Source organism: Salvelinus namaycush, chromosome 31 (assembly GCF_016432855.1).
Source record: "Salvelinus namaycush isolate Seneca chromosome 31, SaNama_1.0, whole genome shotgun sequence".
Lineage (NCBI taxonomy): Eukaryota > Metazoa > Chordata > Actinopteri > Salmoniformes > Salmonidae > Salvelinus > Salvelinus namaycush.
In genome coordinates this window covers 14,295,462-14,316,623 of record NC_052337.1, presented here as the reverse complement: position 1 = coordinate 14,316,623, position 21,162 = coordinate 14,295,462, and the positions used below count along the sequence as shown (strand labels likewise).

At 41.9% G+C, this 21,162-nt stretch overlaps 1 protein-coding gene across 1 annotated transcript; it reads right to left on the bottom strand.

The window, feature by feature from the left end:
• Window positions 1-3,542: 3,542 nt before the first annotated feature.
• Window positions 3,543-19,221, bottom strand: LOC120026214 (RING finger protein 122). Its single transcript, XM_038971038.1, has 7 exons — window positions 19,105-19,221; window positions 18,643-18,812; window positions 17,120-17,309; window positions 5,906-5,951; window positions 5,447-5,488; window positions 5,273-5,355; window positions 3,543-3,657 (listed from the first exon to the last, which is right to left on the bottom strand). Exons 3-7 carry the CDS (start codon window positions 17,227-17,229, stop codon window positions 3,543-3,545), a joined length of 396 nt encoding a protein of 131 aa, XP_038826966.1. The 5' UTR covers window positions 17,230-17,309; window positions 18,643-18,812; window positions 19,105-19,221.
• Between the last annotated feature and the right edge of the window lie 1,941 nt (window positions 19,222-21,162).

Sequence of the window (21,162 nt, the reverse complement as noted above, 5' to 3'; positions counted from 1 at the left end):
TTTCAGACTCATTACTCAGTACTTTGTTGAAGCACGTTTGGCAGCGATTACAGCATCGACTATTCTTGCGTATTGTGCTACAAGCTTGGCACACCTGTATTTGGAGAGTGTCTCCCATTCTTCCCTGCAGATCCTCAAACTCTGTCAGGTTGGATGGGCGCGTTGCTGCACAGCTATCTTCAGGTCTCTCCAGAGATGTTTGATCACGTTCAAGTCCGGGCTCTGGCTGGGCCACTCAAGGACATTGAGACTTGTCCCCGAAGCCACTCGTGTTGATTTGGCTGTGTGCTTAGGGTCATTGTCCTGTTGGAATGTGAACCTTCACCTCAGTCTGAGGTCAACAGCGCTCTGGAGCAGGTTTTCATCAAGGATCTCTCTGTACTTTGCTCCATTCATCTTTGCCTCGATCCTGACTAGTCTCACAGTCCCTTCTGCTGAAAATATCCCCACAGCCACCACAATGCTTCACCGTAGGGATGGTGCCAGGTTTCCTCCAGACGTGGCGCTTGGCATTCAGGCCAAAGAGTTATATCTTGGTTTCATCAGACCAGAGAATCTTGTTTAGGTGTCTTTTGGCAAACTCCAAGCGGGCTTTCATGTGACTTTTACTGAGTGGCTTCCTTCTGGCCACTCTACCATAAAGGCCTGATTGGTGCAGTGCTGCAGAGATGGTTGTCATTCTGGAAGGTTCTCCCATCTCCACAGAGGAACTCTAGAGCTCTCTCAGAGTGACCATCAGGTGGTTCCAAACATTTTCCATTTAAGAATGAGGGAGGCCACTTATTGGGGACCTTCAATGCTGCACACATTTTTTGCTACCCTTCCCCAGATCTGTGCCTCAACACAATCCTCTCGGAGCTCTACGGACAATTCCTTCAACCTCATGGCTTGGTTTTCGCTCTGACATGCACTGTCAACTGTGGGACCTTATATAGACAGGTGTGTGCCTTTCCAAATCATGTCCAATCAATTGAATTTACCACAGGTGGACTCCAATGAAGTTGTAGACACATCTCAAGGATTATCAATGGAAACAAGATGCATCTGAGCTCAAGTTCGACTCTCATAGCAAAGGGGCTGAATACTTTAAGGTTTTTTAGTTTGTTTTAAATAAATTTGCCCCCAAAATAAATGTTTTCACTTTGTCATTATGGGTTATTGTGTATAGATTGCTGAGGAAACACATTTATTTAATACATTTTAGAACAAGGCTGTAATGTACAAAATGTGGAAAAAGTCAAGGGGTCTGAATACTTTCTGAAGGCATTATATGTAGGTGACATAAACAGCCATAGAATAACTACCGTGGTAGGTTATGTTGGTTTTTACATGCTTATTTATGTAGGTCTCATAACCAGCCATAAAATAATGCAATGTATATCATAATGGGTGTAAATATGTGTCATGACAGTGTTATGACTATATTATAACTGGTTATGACAGCTGTTATGACATGTTAAGACTGTCATAACGTGTTATGATGCTGTGTGTCATGTCAAGTGTTACCCAAGTCGGTATATTCTGTCATTGTTATGTGAGATGTGAAGCTCCTGTAGTCTATAGCTCACTATTGATCAACTTCATCTATTTTATTTGTTGTAGTTGTTTCAGAGGATCATATTACTGGGCCTATTGACTTATAGCTCGAGTTTTGTTTGTCCCTTAACCCTCGGGAATTAGGTCATCGCTTGATGACCATGGTAGAAAGAACCAAACTGTCCATATTGAGCCATCTATTTTAAATCAAGGGTTGGGATTAGGAGTGAGATTAAGAGTAAAGGTTAGGCCAAATAGTTAAAATCACAATGTTTGAAAAGTGCTCTGCTTCTGTCATCTTCAGCATGGTCAGAAAGTGATGTAGCCTACCTCAAGACTTGGGCTGTGTCTGAAATGGCATTCTATTTCTACTGCACCATGGGAATAGGGTGCCATTTTGGGAAACAGTCATATTCATTGATTTCTGGTGCGTAGTGTTCTGACCTAAAAACCCAGGAATGACATGACTCATACAGGCCACCGTCTGTGCATCAATGGGACTATCCTCTAGTGACACTCCTGGTAGCTACAGGAAGGTACGACTCACTCTCTGGTCATGGTAGAGAGGACGGAAGTAAAGAGCTTTCTAATCACAAATATGATTTTAACCCCTAACAGATTTGCTTGTAAATTCTGACGATATTGTTGCTTTTGTTCGATTTGCGATTGTCAATTCAAGAAAAGAGACTTGTTTGTTCACACACCACAAACACGGTTGGACATGGATCAAAACAGGACACATTGTATTTTCTCATTTTTACAAAAGCAGATATTGTACACATGGGGAATGTTTACTTTGCCGTTGGGCAGTGCCTTTGCTTCAGTACACGTTACCACACAGAAAGGAATGGTTCCAAATCTCCCTTCACTTTAAATATAATTAACTGGAAAGGCTTGTTTGGCAAGGAAATACCAGTCAGGATAAAAAATGTAGTTGTTGGTCCCTCCTACAGTTCAAAACAGGAGTGTATGTCACACCCACTTAATATAAGCAGGATGCAAACCTGACACACACAGACCTGACAGACAGACAGAGACAGACATGTGACATAGTCAGGAAAGAATGTGTCACAATAATGATACCTGTATGTCATCATCCCCAGGGTGTAACATACTGGACATTGCAGATAGATATGCCATGAATAGAGCTGAAACGATTCTTCATTCCAGATTTCAGAAAGGCATGTCTGTTCTACATCATATATTTCTATCTGGGCGTTCAACAATACAGCCCTTGAGTTCTCAAGTTCTCTTTTCACAGGTAGCCCCTCTTCCAGACAGTGACTGAGGGTTGAGAGCGGAGTTTTGTGAATCCTTTCTTCATGAAGAAGTCTGTTGAAAAGTGGGCATGCTGGTGGAGTGCGTACTGTAGAGGCTCGGGCAGTCAGTCATTAAATTACTGATTCTACATGATAAGGCGTAGCATGACATACTACAGTACCCATCATGGTAATAATTTGGTGGGTGCTTATATTTGTCCTATATCATTTGTTTTTTTGCATATCCCAACTCTCCCTGAGACACCCTCAGAGAGTGGGGTCACAGCCAGGGTCTGGCGTTATCAACAGCAACCCTGGAGCAATTAGGGTTAAGTGGCTTTTTCAAGGGCACGTCGACAGACTTACACCTTGTCAGCTCGGGGATTCAAACAAGCAACCTGGCCCAAAGCTCTAACTGATAGGCTACCTGCCACACGTGTGTCCCATCTCCTTATCAATACATGAGTGTGTGAAGTCTGAAGCTATGTTTCCCTATAGTTATGGTGTCATGTGGTTTCGTCACTGGTCCCTAATAACAGATTGTCAGGTAATTTTGCTTCAGCAATGTATAGTCCGTTCCGGGACCTCTAAACCAGTCTGTTCCGGTCGTACCACCATAGCAACATCCTACACTAGTCCGTTCCAGCTGTATCATCATAGCAACGGGCTACACCAGTCCTTTCCAGCTGCATCGTCATAGCAACTTGCTACACCACTCATTTCCAGCTGTATTGCCATAGCAACCCACTACACCAGTTCATCCAGCAGTGTGCCCAGGCTGTGGCGTTGTTCAGGTGGCCCAGCGATGTGCTTGTTACACATGGGACACACACAGCGCACCTCCAGCCACTTCACCAGGCATCTGCAGGGGCAAGCAACAAGTCAGGTACTGTATGTATGTGTTGTACTGTCAAAAGTTTGGACACACCTACTCATTCAAGGGTTTTTCTTTATTTTTTACTATTTTCTACATTGTAGAATAATAGTGAAGACATCAAAACTAATTAAATTACACATATGGAGTCATGTAGTAAGCAAAAAAAAAGTGTTAAACAAATATATATATATATTATTCAAAGTAGCCACCCTTTGCCTTGATGACAGCTTTGCACACTTGGCATTCTCTCAACCAGCTTCATGAGGTAGTCACCTGGAACGCATTTCAATTAACGGGTTTGCCTTGTTAAAAGTTAATTTGTGGAATTTCTTTCCTTCTTAATGTGTTTGAGCCAATCATTTGTGTTGTAACAAGGTAAGGGGGTATACAGAAGATAGCCCTATTTCGTAAAAGACCAAGTCCATATTATGTCAAGATCAGTTCAAATAAGCAAAGAGAAACAACAGTCCATCATTACTTTAAGACATGAAGTTCAGTCAATACGGAACATTTCAACAAATGTGCAAGTTTCTTAAAGTGCAGTCGCAAAAACCATCAAGCGCAATGATGAAACTTGCTCTCATGAGGACCGCCACAGGAAAGGAAGACCCAGAGTTACCTCTGCTGCAGGATAAGTTAATTAGAGTTACCAGTCTCAGAAATTACAGCCCAGATAAATGGACATTTGACCGGTGGAAATCTTTCCTTTGGTCTGATGAGTCCAAATTTTAGATTTTTGGTTCCAATTGCCGTGTCTTTGTGAAACGTAGAGTAGGTAATCTCTGCATGTGTGTTTCCCACAGTGAAGCATGGAGGAGGTGTGATGGTGTGGGGGTGATTTGCTGGTGACACTGTCTGTGATTTATTTAGAATTCAATGCACACTTAACCAGCATGGCTACCACAGCATCATGCAGCGATACGCCATCCCGTCTGGTTTGGGACTATCATTTGTTTTTCAACAGGACAATGACCCAACACACCTCCAGGCTGTGTAAGGGCTATTTGACCAAGAAGGAGAGTGATGCATCAGATGACCAGGCCTCCACAATTCCCCGACCTCAACCAAATTGAGATGGTTTGGAATGAGTTGGACCGCAGAGTGAAGGAAAAGCAGCCAAAAAGTGCTCAGCATATGTGGGAACTCCTTCAAGACTATTGGAAAAGCATTCCAGGTGAAGATGGTTGAGAGCATGCCAAGAGTGTGCAAAGCTGTCAAAGGCAAAAGGTGGCTATTTTGAAGAATCTAAAATATATTTTGATTGTTTAATACCTTTTTGGTTACTACATGATTCCATATGTGTTATTTCATAGTTTTGATGTCTTCACTATTATTCTACAATGTAGAAAATAGTGAAAATAAAGAAAAACCCTTGAATGATTAGGTACTGGTACTGTGTATGTACGCACACACACACACACACACACACACACACACACACACACACACACACACACACACACACACACACACACACACACACACACACACACACACAGCACCTCTAGCAATTTCACCAGGCACCTGTAGGACAAGCAACACCCCAGTAACACACACACATCATTTATATCTGCTTAGTGTGTGGTGAGGTGACACTTGCCTCCGGTGAAAGGCATGTTGGCATGGCAACACTCCTAGCTCATCTTTCACTCTGAAGTCCTCCAAGCACACAGCACATGTCTGCTATGATTGAGAGAAGGGGAGAGAGAAAAATAAACCAGGGGATGAGAGAGAGCGAGACGGAGAGAGAGACTAAACAGGTGACATAACTAACCCCGTGTAGATTGAGTTTCTTTGTATCCCCTTTGAACACCACCTGTGAAAAAGCATAATTGATTAGAGCTAGAATTGCGAGACAAACATAAAATGAAACACATTTTTAGTTCAAAAGATGAAGGGATGTTTGATGACAAATATAATTTGGATGTTTCTGCACTCATCACTAGGCTTGAGACGCTATGAGAATTGAGATGGCATTCCAGGCTGTCTTCATTGCAGTCACAATAGATTTCTCTAATGCATTCCTGAGATGTTAAACACTTCTCCAGGCGCTTCTGAAAATCTGCACAGCACGACTGCACTAAAGGTCATTTGGAATGGACCCTGAGTTTGTATGCAAAGATGTGATGATGTAACTGTGTTATACATGCAATGTGCTGAAGATGACTGACTTACAGAAGACACTGTGCAGTAATGTGACATCCTATCACTGTGTTGGTGTTATATGGCTTACCGCTTTATATCCAAACCTCTCTCGTTGGGCCTGGTGCCTCAGTTTACTGGGAGGGAGGAGAGAGCAGAAAGAGAGGAGAGACTGTTAGTACAACTGAGTGAGAAGATGGACAGAAGCACAGACAGACACACACACACAATCAGCCATCTGACTCAACCTGTTTGAGTGACATCCGCTGACACTGGCAGCTACCAACCTTCCAACCTAGAGATAGTTATGATATTTGTCATTCAGTTTTGGGATTGACCAAGTGTAACGGATGTGAAATGGCTAGCTAGTTAGCGGTGGTGCGCGCTAATAGCCTTTCAAACGGTTACGTCACTCGCTTTGAGACCTTGAAGTAGTGGTTCCCCTTGCTCTACAAGGGCCGCAGCTTTTGTGGAGCGATGGGTAACGATGCTTCGTGGGTGACTGTTGTTGATGTGTGCAGAGGGTCCCTGGTTCGCGCCCGGGTCGGGGCGAGAGGACGGACGTAAAGTTAAACTGTTACACAAGTTCAATATTGTTTCATTAATTCTGTGTACAAATGACCATATATGGTATTACGTGTTTATCCAAAAGATAAATCTTAGTAAAGAGGCACACGCTCACTGTGCCCACTCAGTTTCAATGGGCCGCCTTTCCTCTCCTCTCTGCCACGGTGAAAGGACCACATTGTGGAGCAGAGAGGGTCATACCCTGGACACAGTGCTGTGTTGTTCACAGGTAGCCTAGTGGTTGGAGTGTTGGACTAGTAACCGAAAGGTTGCAAGATCGAATCCCTGGGCTGACAAGGTAAAAAATCTGTCGTTCTGCTCCTGAACAAGGCAGTTAGCCCACTGTTCCTAGGCCGTCATTGAAAATAAGAATTTGTTGTTAATGGACTTGCCTAGTAAAATAAGTCGCAAGAGCTCTTCAGACACCAGAGCAGTCTCCAGCTACCACTGTCACATATTTCTTTGTCACAAGAGAAACACAACACACCATACTTTTAGTTCCAGCCTGAGGCTGCTGCCTGAAGCCTTAAATAGACTCAGGGTCAAACCATGCTGATAAGCATTTGCAACTGATTGTTTGAGCTGGGAAGTACTTAAGGACAGAGGAAACCTAGGGAGGGGTGAGGAGGGGGTCAGAAGGGGATCTCCCATGCCAACAATAGCCTGGACCCAATTCTGAGGACCTTTTTAGAGAAACCTTAGTCACAGTAATAACAGTCTCTCACACACACACACACATCTATAGATGTATTCTCATAACTCAGGTCCCATCACTTACAGTGCCTTCAGAAAGTATTCAAACCCCATTACCTTTTCTACATTTTGTTACAGCCTGAATTTTAAATTGTTTAAATTGAGATTTTTGGTCACTGGCCTTGTGCTTTAGGTTACTGTCCTGCTGAAAGGTGAATTCATCTCCCAGTCTCTGGTGAAAAGCAGACGGAACCAGGTTTTCCTCTTGGGTTTTGCCTTTCCATTAATTTCTTTATCCTGAAAAACTCTCCAGTCCTTAATACTTACAAGCATACCCATAACATGATGCAGCCACCACCACACTCTTAGACAAAAGGGTTCCAAAAGACAGAATGATAGAACGATAAATAAAATGATAAATAGAGAGCGAGAAAGAGAGAGAGACTGAACAAAAATATAAACGCAACATGTAAAGTATTGGTACCATGTTTCATGAGCTGAAATAAATGATCACAGACATTTTCCATATGCACAAAAAGTGTATTTCTCTCAAATGTTGTGCACAAATTTGTTTACATACCTGTTAGTGAGCATTTATCTTTTGCCAAGATAATCCATTCACCTGACAGGTGTGGCACATCAAGAAGCTGTTTAAACAGTTGCACCTTGTGCTGGGGGGGGGCATTCAAAATTGGGCAATTTTGTCACACAACACAATGCCACAAATGTCTCAAGTTTTGAGAAAGTGTGAAGTTGGCATACTGACTGCAGGAATCTCCACCAGAGCTTTTACCAGAGAACTGAATGTTAATTTATCAACCATAAGCCACCTCCAACGTCGTTTTAGAGAATTTGGCAGTACGTCCAACCGGCTTCCCAACCGCAGACCAGGACCTCCAAATCCGGCTTCTTCACCTGCGGGATCCTCTGAGACCAGGCACCAGGACAGCTGATGAAACCGTGGGTTTGCAGAACTGAAGAATTTCTGTACAAACTGTCAGAAACCGTCTCAGGGAAGCTCATCTGTGTGCTCGTCATCCTCACCAGGGTCTTGACCTGAGTAACCGAATTCAGTGGGCAAATAATCACCTTCGATGGCCACTGGCACGCTGGAGAAGTGTGCTCTTCACAGATGAATCCCGGTTTCAAAAGTACGTGCCAGATGGCAGACAGTGTGTATGGCATTGTGTGGGCGAGCGGTTTGCTGATGTCAATGTTGTGAACAGAGTGGCCCATGGTGGAGGTGGGGTTATGCTATGAGCAGGCATAAGCAATGGATAACAAACACGATTGCATTTTACCAATGGCAATTTGAATGCACAGAAAGACCGTGATGAAATCCTGAAACCCATTGTCGTGCCATTCATCCACCCGCCATCACCTCATGTACGCATGATAATGCACGGCCCCATGTCGCAAGGATCTGTACACTATTCCTAGAAACTGAAAATGTCCCAGTTCTTCCATGGCCTGCGTACTCACCAAACATGTCACCATTTGAGCATGTTTGGGATGCTCTGGAACGATGTGTACGTCAGCGTGTTCCAGTTCCCGCCAATATCCAGCAACATCGCACAGCCATTGAAGAGGAGTGGGACAACATTTCACAGGCCACAATCAACAGATTGATCAACTCTATGCGAAGGAGATGTGTCATGCTGAAGGAGGCAAATGGTGGTCACACCAGATACTGACGGGTTTTCTGATCCACGCACCTACCTTTTTTTAAAGGTATCTGTGACCAACAGATGCATATCTGTATTCCCAGTCATGTGAAATCCATAGATTAGGGCCTATTGAATTTATTTCAATTTACTGATTTCCTTCTATGAACTGTAACTCAGTAAAATAAAACATTTTTAACTTGTTCTTGCGTAGATTCCGCAACGCGGTTAGCTTTTAACAGCTAGGAAACACGACTAACCAAACAGTGCTAGGTGGCTGTACTACAGAAACACAGGTCGTCATCGTGGGAAAGACACATTGTTAAAAACTTTTTGTAAACAACTGGTTGCAGTAAAGAGCCAACCTGGATACTAAGGAGATCCTGAGGGAAATTGACGAGTACCAACAGCTTTACGCTATGGAGGAACAACATACTCCATCATGGAAAGAGCAAGCTACCTCAAAAGAACTCTAACCCGGCCTCCCGGGTGGCGCAGTGGTCTAGGGCACTGCATCGCAGTGCTAACTGCGCCACCAGAGTCTCTGGGTTCGCGCCCAGGCTCTGTCGCAGCCGGCCGCGACCGGGAGGTCCGTCGGGCGACGCACAATTGGGCTAGCGTCGTCCGGGTTAGGGTGGGTTTGGCCGGTAGGGATATCCTTGTCTCATCGCGCTCCAGCGACTCCTGTGGCGGGCCGGGCGCAGTGCGTGCTAACCAAGGGGGCCAGGTGCACGGTGTTTCCTCCGACACATTGGTGCGGCTGGCTTCCGGGTTGGAGGCGCGCTGTGTTAAAGAAGCAGTGCGGCTTGGTTGGGTTGTGCTTCGGAGGACGCATGGCTTTCGACCTTCGTCTCTCCCGAGCCCGTACGGGAGTTGTAGCGATGAGACAAGATAGTAATTACTAGCGATTGGATACCACGAAAATTGGGGAGAAAAGGGGATAAAATAAAAAATTAAAAAATTAAAAAAAATTAAAAAAAGAACTCTAACCCGACAAAAAAAGAAAGACTGATTCATCTACAGACACGGACGACTTACTTACAGTTGAACTAGAGGCCGGTGCTCTGGATGGAATCCATGCAACACTGTAAAAGTTGTGTGAGGAGGTAGCAGGGCTGAGGGGGAGTTTGGAGTTTAGCCAGAGTGAAATTCTCACGTTCCAAGGAGAGAACAAGGCATTCACAGCCAAGGTAAAAATCCACGATTCTAACATGGATTGTCTACTCAGGGAAAACAGGGTGATGAGGGAGTCGCTACTAGACATAGTTGTAGCATGCGTGAAAATCTAATATTTTCTGGGATTCCTGAGGACGCATCCAAAAATCTAGAGGGCGCGATCAGAGAGTTCATGCAATCCGCCTTGAAACTTCCTCTAGAGACTGTAAACAAGGTGGCTTTCCACCGAGTACACAGACTTGGAGCTCGGAGCGACAAGACCAAGGGTCCCCGACCAATCATCGCAAAATTTGAACACTACCAACAAAAGGAGCTGATCAAAAGCAGGGGAAGGGAGCTTAAAGGGACCAAATTCGGTCTCAATGACCAATTTCCACGGGAGAAACGAATGTCGCAAGAGGCTGTATCCTGTGCAAAGGCATCAGAGGGAAAGGGGTAAGCTGCCTTTCTCATTGTGGACAAACTCTTTATAGATGGACAGCTATTCTGAGACAGCTCCATAACACCACGGCTGTACTAAATCCTACAGGGACTTCAGGTTACGAAAAAAAGAAAGTATGGGAACTGTAAAAATATCTGAACACTATGAAGTGGATATGAACATACATGTACTCAATTACATGCTCGCTTACACATACAGACTTATACATACACACTTGATCTCACTCTCTCCTCTCCTCTTCTCTCACTCTTTCCTCTTCCCTCTCTCTCTATTGTCGAGAACTGTTCTATAATTTAATATGTTTCTTGTTTGTCTATATTTTATATGTCTACATGTTTACAACAAGCAAGGGGAAGATATAAGAATAGGGACATTGGGGAATAATATATAGTACGGGATACATTTGTACTGTAGTGAAGTCATCTCTATAGTAATGCAAGGTCTCTTTCATGATCATGTGAAACATCAATTGCTATGGAAATGCTGGGATGTGGTTTTCAATGATGTTAAAGGTAATTATGAGGCAACTATGATGGCGATACGATATGGATTACAATTATCATGAATATTAAGGCTATACACACCTCATGTTACACACATAGACACTCAACCATGCAAATTGGCAGAGTTATTATTTATTTGGGCAGCACACATTATAGTTTTACTCTTATACAGACATCGTACACACTCACTAAATTACATCCAATATCATACACATCAACCTACTCAGATTTACTACACACATTATCTTGTCTCAATTTTCTAACATCTGTGGCATTGGCTAACAGGCAAGGGAATAAAACAAATATTGCTAGAACCTATTTCTTGAATTCTAAATATCAGACATTTGAAAGCTCTAATTTTGACCTTCATAATAACTTTGATGGCAGTAACTTTACAAGCACTAATGATGGTCAATTTAGACTGAGAATAGTATCTAGTTATGGTAAGGGGTGAAATAAGTATAGCCAGTTATAACTGTAACGGTTTAGCAGATTATAAAAAAGGAAGATCAGTCTTTACATGGCTAAAAGAAAAGGAATATAACATATACTGTTTACAGGAAACTCACTACATATTTAGATGAAGTTGCGTGGAAAAAGGAATGGAGTGGTGAAATAATGTCATGGACAAAGGAACTCAAAAGGTGTGATGATATTAATTAACAAAAATGTTGATCTGAATGTGCAAATAGTCAGGAAAGATTCGCAAGGAAGGTGGATCTTTTTAAATATGAAAGTGGACAAAAAAAAGCGATTTGGCTTATTAATCTACGGTTCAAATCAGGATGATCCATACTTCTTTGAAAATATTTATACCAATTTATTGAACTTACATGATCAATGATCAAATCATTATGGTGGGAGACTATAACACAGTGTTAAGTACCTCAATGGACCGTAAAGGAAATCACTCTACAATTTTTCCAGTACGATATAGGTTCAGCAAATCCCTTTATTGTTTGGGATACCTTTAAATGTACCTTCAGAGGTCCTTATATTCAATATTCATCAATAATAAAAAGGCAGCTTCTGGCTAAAGAGACAAGACTAACAAGGGAAATACATGAACTAATAGTACAGGTACATAGCAATAAAAATGATACTTCAGAGATACAAAATAACTTAGCGGAAAAACAAAAAGAACTTGAGGAACTTATTCAAGAACGATCTAATGTAATCTATTACAAAAATAAAGCAAACTGGATGGAATATGGAGAAAAATGCACAAAATTCTTCCTGAATCTCCAACAAAGGAACGCTAACAAAAATAATTTGCAGAAACTCGTTACTGAAGACGGAGTCATCTATGATTCTCCAAATTATATTTTAAGAGGAAGCTAAATATTTTAAGCAGATGTTCTCTTTTCCATCTCATCCTCTCCCACTGAATGAAGATTACATTAAGGAATTCTTTCCAAATAATACAACAAATTGAAAATCAGAAGAACTTTGAGGCTATTAAATCCTTTCAGTCTGGAAAAACCCCAGGGCTTGATGGCATACCGGTAGAGGTATATCATGCCTTTTTTTATATACTAAAAGCTCCATTGTTAGATTGTTTTAACTACTTCTATAGAAATGGTAGTCTGTCAGGTATTCAGCAGGAAGGTCTGATTTCACTATTATTAAAACAAGACTCAGACGGCAAATATATAGACCCAGTCTATCTAAAAAAACTGGAGGCCCCTTAAACTTCAATGTTGTGATGCAAAAATTCTAGCGAAATGCATAGCACTCAGAATTTTATTTTTTGTTACCAGGTATTGTTCATCCTGATCAGACAGGTTTTTTACGTGGATGATACATTGGAGATTACTAGAACTACGAGAAATAATAGAGCATGAAACATTTAAGAAGCCAGGCCTGGTATTTATAGCGGATTTTGAAAAGGAATTTGATAAAGTAAGACTGGATTTTATTCATAAATGCCAGGATTTTTTCAATTTCGGTGATTGTCTTATAAAATGGGTAAAAGTAATGTATAGCAAACCCAGGGGTAAAATAGTTAATAACGGCTACTTCTCAGAGTTTTGAATTGTCAAGAGGAGTTAAATAATGGTGTCCGCTGTCACCATATCTATTCGTTATGGCCATCGAAATGCTAGCTATTAAAATCAGATCTAATAACAACATTAGAGGATTAGAAATCCAAGGCTTAAAAACAAAGGTGTGCATGTATGCTGATGACTCAACTTTTATATTAAGTCCGCAAGCTAGATCCCTGCAATGTCTCATTGAAGATCTAGATAACTTTAATGGACTCTCTGGACTAAAACCTAATTATGATAAGTGTACAATAAATACGTATTGGATCTTTAAAAAATACAACTTTTACATTACCCTGCAGTTTACCTATAAAATGGGCTGACGGTGAAGTAGACATACTTGGTATTTATATCACAAAATATATAAATAAGCTCTCCACAATGGATTTCAATACAAAACTTGTAAAAATAGACAAGATCCTGCAACCATGGAGGTAAATACCTGTCTATTTATGGAAAAATTGCCCTGATTAACTCCTTAGTCATATCTCAGTTTACTCACTTACTTATGGCGCTGCCTACTCCTGATGATTTGTTTTTCAAATCATATGACTAAAAAATATTTTGCTTTCTGGGACGCTAAACTAGACAAAATAAAGCATGCCTATCTATATAATGAATAGGGTGGGTTGAGATGATTAAATATAAAAGCACTAAACCTCTCTAAAAGCGTCACTTATTCAAAAGTTTTACTTGAACCCTAAATGGTTCTCAAGTAGATTACTAAGAAAAGCTCATCCATTGTTTAAAAATTGCCTTTTTGCATTTGTGCAGATTGCCATGTCTCATTTTCGATTAACTGAAAATGATACTTTTTTCAAAGTATCTCTCTTTTTCAAACAAGCATTGCAGAGCTGGCTACAATTTCATCCCCCTGAAAAGATAGGACAAATATTACAACAAATATTATGGCTGAACTCAAATGTGCTGGTTGATAAAATACCTGTATTTATGGGAAAGATGTTTGAAATGGGTTTTTTGTTCTTAAATGATATTGTAAATTGGAATGGTAGAGTCATGTCTTTCATGGAGTTATCAGAATTGTATGGGAAGGTCTGCTCAATCCAAGAGTACAACCAATTGATTACAGCATTACGCCAAAAATGGAGGAGTCAGGTGGCAGGTCTGCCCAATATAAAGGATCGAAACTGGTGGAGGAATAAAATAGCATAAATAGGAAAGTATATCAGTTTCATTTCAGGACCAGGATGTTGACAACTGTGCCAAACACATTGAAAAATAGTTGGGAAGAGATTTTTGATGTACCGATTCCATGGTCCATCAACTCTATGAGTTGATATATAAAAATGACGCAAGATTCAAAACTTCGTGCTTTTCAGCTAAAATTATTATATAGAATTCTTGCCACCAACAAAATGTTGAATATTTGGGGTATACAATCATCGAAGCTCTGCAGATTTTGTTGTGAGGATACAGAATCAATAGAACATTTATTTTGGTATTGCCCTCAGGTGGCCTGCTTCTGGTCTCAGGTTCAGGATTGGCAAAAAATGCATAACATTGATCCAAAATTGACCCTAGAAATAGTACTGTTAGGAGATCTGGAGAGACCGGGTCAGTCAATTACTAATATACTAATACTCGTAGTAAAAGTATTTATCTTCAACTCACAATCTGTGGATTCTATTCGATTAGATAGATTGAAATCGTACATTAAACATCACAGCATAGTTAAAAGATATATGTTGCGTAGAAATCCGAAGAGGGTGGCCAGCAGAGACAGGTGGGATGGGCTAAGGGAAGCTGATGGTTGGGATGTGGAATTGGAGACAAGTGGGAGTGGAGTTGCTGGGCGGGATGTAGAATGACGGTCAAAGATAAATGTAAAAACATTTTTTCCAAAATAAAACATAATAAAAAGTTTGTTTGAATAACACTGAGGGGCAGTTTTTTTTAAAGCTAATGCCAGTTTGCCTGAGGCCATGCAGGTGTTTGTACACATGCATATACACTGCTCAAAAAAATAAAGGGAACACTTAAACAACACAATGTAACTCCAAGTCAATCACACTTCTGTGAAATCAAACTGTCCACTTAGGAAGCAACACTGATTGACAATAAATTTCACATGCTGTTGTGCAAATGGAATAGACAAAAGGTGGAAATTTTAGCAAGACACCCCCAATAAAGGAGTGGTTCTGCAGGTGGTGACCACAGACCACTTCTCAGTTCCTATGCTTCCTGGCTGATGTTTTGGTCACTTTTGAATGCTGGCGGTGCTTTCACTCTAGTGGTAGCATGAGACGGAGTCTACAACCCACACAAGTGGCTCAGGTAGTGCAGCTCATCCAGGATGGCACATCAATGCGAGCTGTGGCAAGAAGGTTTGCTGTGTCTGTCAGCGTAGTGTCCAGAGCATGGAGGCGCTACCAGGAGACAGGCCAGTACATCAGGAGACACGGAGGAGGCCGTAGGAGGGCAACAACCCAGCAGCAGGACCGCTACCTCCGCCTTTGTGCAAGGAGGAGCAGGTGGAGCACTGCCAGAGCCCTGCAAAATGACCTCCAGCAGACCACAAATGTGCATGTGTCTGCTCAAACGGTCAGAAACAGACTCCATGAGGGTGGTATGAGGGCCCGACGTCCACAGGTGGGGGTTGTGCTTACAGCCCAACACCGTGCAGGACGTTTGGCATTTGCCAGAGAACACCAAGATTGGCAAATTCGCCACTGGCGCCCTGTGCTCTTCACAGATGAAAGCAGGTTCACACTGAGCACGTGACAGAGTCTGGAGACGCCGTGGAGAACGTTCTGCTGACTGCAACATCCTCCAGCATGACCGATTTGGCGGTGGGTCAGTCGTGGTGTGGGGTGGCATTTCTTTGGGGGCCGCACAGCCCTCCATGTGCTTGCCAGAGGTAGCCTGACTGCCATTAGGTACCGAGATGAGATCCTCAGACCCCTTGTGAGACCATATGCTGGTGCGGTTGGCCCTGGGTTCCTCCTAATGCAAGACAATGCTAGACCTCATGTGGCTGGAGTGTGTCAACAGTTCCTGCAAGAGGAAGGCATTGATGCTATGAACTGGCCCGCCCGTTCCCCAGACCTGAATCCAATTGAGCACATCTGGGACATCATGTCTCGCTCCATCCACCAACGCCACGTTGCACCACAGACTGTCCAGCATGCCTGGGCATGCTCCACCTCATCAGGAGCATGCCCAGGCGTTGTAGGGAGGTCATACAGGCACGTGGAGGCCACACACAATACTGAGCCTCATTTTGACTTGTTTTAAGGACATTACAAAGTTGGATCAGCCTGTAGTGTGGTTTTCACATTTGGAGTGTGACTCCAAATCCAGACCTCCACGGGTTGATAGATTTGATTTCCATTGATAATTTGTGTGATTTTGTTGTCAGCACATTCAACTATGTAAAGAAAAAAGTATTTAATAAGAATATTTCATTCATTCAGATCTAGGATGTGTTATTTTAGTGTTCCCTTTATTTTTTTGAGCAGTGTATTTTGAAATTAAACTAGGCAAGTCAGTTAAGAACAAATTCTTATTTTACAATGGAGGCCTAGGAACAGTGGGTCAACTGCCTTGTTCAGGGGCAGAAGGACAGATTTTTACCTGGTCAGCTCGGGGATTTGATCTAACAAACTTTCGGATACTGGCCCAATGCTCTAACCACTAGGCTACCTGCCGCATATACACACACACTCCCATTCAAATACACACAGACACACACATGTAATAGTGCCAGACATGCCCTCAAACATATACAGTTGGTCTTGCTGTTATGATTTTTGTTGTTTCTGAATTTTCTTAATGTCCTTTGTTTTTTTGCATTGTTGTTTTCCTTTGTCTTTTTCTTTTGTCTCTTTAGTTACATTTCTTGGTTGTTGGTGCATTGGGGGGGTTCTTGGGGGTGGGGAATGGAATTAATTGTATTTTGTATTATTATTAACTGTGGGGGATCTTGGAGGGTTCGGGTCCCCGTTTTTGGCCTTGTGGGAGATCTGTCAACGTGCCCTTGAGCAGGGCATTGACCCTGGCTGCTTCTGTGTGTCACTCTGAATGGGAGTCTGTTGGATGACTGGTGTAGTGTAGTTGTTGAGCGGCTTCACTGCAAGTATATTGTATGTTTTGGATATTCAATAAAAAAAATATAAAATAATAATAAATAAATACAAATTGTTGCGTTTATATTTGTGTTCAGTGTAGATAGCTAGATAGGAGGGATATGTTTACCTGATGAAGTAACAGCAGAAGATGAGGCTCAGGACGAAGACGAAGACTCCGGTCCCGAAGATGACCATATAAATGTTGAGAGGAAGGTTCTGGAATGCCACAGTAGACATGACCCCTGACCTCTAGCCTCCGACCTGATGTGACCTCTGATCCTTCACCTCTGACGGTTAACCAGACACACACATACACCCTGGAGGGAGACACATTATTTATTATTTATGTTCATCACAAATAAAGAAAAGCACATACAGTAACCATAACACAGACACAGACAGAAACAGTATGTAACCCAGGCTGTCTCTGTTGGTGGGTGAGGGTTCAGGTAACAAGCCCTGGTAAAAGCAGGAAGTGATGCAGTCTGGCTGTTGTGCAGCTGCCAGGATGTAGACTCTGAAGGTATAAGGATGCCCCTAGACACTGATGAAAGGTCAGTTAGTATCTAATGGAAGGTTAGTAAGGATTGGGGGAGGAATGATGATCATAGATCTCTGACTGTTGTCTATCTATGGGCTTACTGATGCCCTAGTCCTCATTAAGACTGGACAGCACGGATGCCTCTAGCGGTATTATCAGGCAAGTACAACAACCTACACACACACACTGACCTAGGCAAGCCATTGGCTACAGACACTGTTTACATGCCTAAGCTCTATTAGTCAAGAGGCACATGGTCAGTTCATTGGCTAAGAGAACAGAGATCACAGGGGTGCACTCAGCCTCCAACCCAAATAAGGAAGGGGTTCACTATTAATGTCAATGTTATGCATTACCTCTCAGGCAGAGTATAAAATCCCCTTGGGTTTTCACACACACACACACACACACACACACACACACACACACACACACACACACACACACACACACACACACACACACACACACACACACACACACACACACACAGCAGGGTTGTGGTGTGTGTGCCTGCACACTCTAATGGGCAGATGTTGGTGTGAGTCACTGTTGGAAGAGAAACTGGGACTGTGAGACTGTGATATGAGACTGTGATTTCGAAACACTTCATCCAGTTTCTTTGCTAAGAGTATCTGAAGATAAATGTATAGGTGTAATATAAAGGAGATAATCATTCTGAAAAAAGTTTACTCTTGTCGTAAACTTGCCATAAACACACTTGGATATCAAGAACTGTCTGCGCACAAAAGTTAAGTTGTGCACACTGCACATTCACAGTGACGTCAAGTCACAAAGGGACAATGCCATGATAACATCATGATGATCTTAGCCTATAATGTATTTATCAACGGAGGATATGTATCGTCGACGTTCCAATGTATTAGAAAATATGATATATACTGAATCCAAGTAATCCTAGTGTTATCCGCTAAAATTGCGCATTATCATACAGTTTCTCATTTAAAAAATTCAAATGGTGTCAGCTCATAAATCTTCTTCTTGCATGGCCATCAAAACAATGCAATATCACACAGCGACTAAGTAAATCTTTTGAAAAACAAGAAACGTTCAGAGAAATAAATGTGTCCTTATGCTTAAATGCTTACCGTTATAAATGAGAAAGCCCATCAATAGCGCAGACTTTCCCTCGATGGTAGAACATTTTCTATTCTTCATCAACAACACTGGATCGTCGTGTCTGGCTCGTCCGGCAGCGCGTCACATCTGGACTATTCTCTCTCTCTCTCTCTCTGGCCCTCTTTTACAATGTCCCACCCTAAACAGACAAACGATAAAATAAAATAAATCTTCCCACTGGGAACGTTGTTTCCACGTCATTTCAAGATTTGCAAAACGCCAACAACGTAAGGGAATTTATTTTCTCCCGTTGATTTCACGTTCAATTCACGTTAATTGACAACTCAAGTAAATGTAAATCGAAACTAGATGTTGAACTTACGTCTGTGCCCAGTGGCTTGCAATGAGATATTAAATGTGAGACAAAAAAAGACTTCGAAAGAAAGTTGACAGGCAGATGCAAGTGATGAGTGATGTGTATCGTATCTTACCACATCTGTGCTGGGTTGCATCTGTAGACAATTTGGCTTGAGGGTTCTACATCTGTCGTTATTATCCTAAGGACACAAGTCCTGCCTTGGTATCGTCATACACATCATTAGCGTTACAGCTACAATTGCTGCTAATGTTGATGAATGCGAGGATTGGAAACAATTCCTTTTTCTTGCCTCCTCTCTCCACCCCCGCCCTTTCACAGTGAGAGAGACGCGGGGAGGCGCGTACACTTCTGAGACAGATATTGAAGTTCAAACAGTGCGTTATTTTCAGTGCTGCTAAACTGATGATATGCATTATGATGCATATATTGAACATAGTACACAACGTTGTACGAGATCTTCAGTTTCTTGACAATTTCTCGCATGGAATAGCCTTCATTTCTCAGAACAAGAATAGACTGACAAGTTTCGGAAGAAAGTTATTTGTTTCTGGCCATTTTGAGCCTGTAATCGAACCCACAAATGCTGATGCTTCAGATACTCAACTAGTCTAAAGAAGGCCAGTTTTATTGCTTCTTTAATCAGTACAACAGTTTTCAGCTATGCTAACATAATTGGAAAAGGGTTTTCTAATGATCAATTAGCCTTTTAAAATGATCAACTTGGATTAGCTAACACAACGTGCCATTGGAAAACAGGGGTGATGGTTGCTGATAACGGCCTCTGTACACCTATGTAGATATTCCATTAAAATCAGCTGTTTCCAGCTACAATAGTAATTTACAACATTAACACTGTCTACACTGTATTTCTGATAAATTTTATGTTATTTTAATGGACAAAAAATTACATTTTCTTTCAAAAACAAGGACATTTCTAAGTGACCCCAAACTTTTGAACAGTAGTGTACCTATAAAACAGATACCATTTTATACTGTACAACAACATTTTACACCAGGTGAAAAAGTTTTCACTAGTGGACAATGTTTCATCATCTCACACAGTGGCTGTACTATGTACCAATCTCTGTACAAATCTCATGAACCATCTAAGAACTTGAACCACGATGAAGACCAAACACTGCTGTCAAGTCCCAACTATGTAAATGAGCAGGAAATGACCCATGGCCTTGTACTGCTGTCTGCTACATGTCAGAAAGAGGGACCCAAATACCACCAACAACATCTTAAACTGTCATCAGGATGTTTGTAATATGCCAGTTTGGTTCCTGCATGGCTGAATGTTTTAGCCCTGTGGTTCCAAGACTGTTCAGTGCTGTTGAGCTAACATACAAAGTCAAACAGACGTATGTGTCTAGAATCTAGTCTAAAGCCGTGGCCCTGACCTCCAGTCCAAGCAGTATGACACCTGTCTCAACATATATCATATTCTTTAATCAAGATTTCAGTTGAATCAGGTGTGTTATTTAAGGCTTGGCGCCTGTTTTTTTCTACATGAAGAGCAAAAAGCCTGCAAAGTGATATACCCTTTACAATCCATCACTTGGTAGAAAAAGACCACAGCACCAGTGAACATATCTCACATACATTCAAGGCCTGATGGGGGATGGATGAAGACAAGTGGCTTTCAACCACCTTAGCAACTTGGGGAAGCTTATGGTTGATTGTCATGCAGCCAAATGATGATGATGAGGCTACATGACCTTGGAGCCAATAATAACCATATTGCAATTATGGCAACTGTGTTCATTCTATACAACACAAATTGCCTCTAAACACGCTCAGCTTTTAGTCTGGGGTAAAGCTGCATCCATCCAATACAAGCCTAATCATGGACAATAGAGCCATACACATATACAATATAGTCTTACACATAGACAATAGAGTCATACAATATTGTGTGTAGTGGTGATGTCAGCACAGTGATGACGTTTCATCCTGTGACAGGAAGGAGACAATTAGACAAAGATCTGCCATGTCCTCTGTTTCCTCTGACTAGGATATAAAAAATAATGACAGCAGCACAATATGGCTCAACTCGCCCCATCTGGATGTCAGTGGGCAGGGTTGTGACCAGGGCCAGTCCTGGCCATTCTGCCATCCTAGGCCAGACAAAAGAAAATTGCCACCCATACAAGAATAGTCCAAGTAA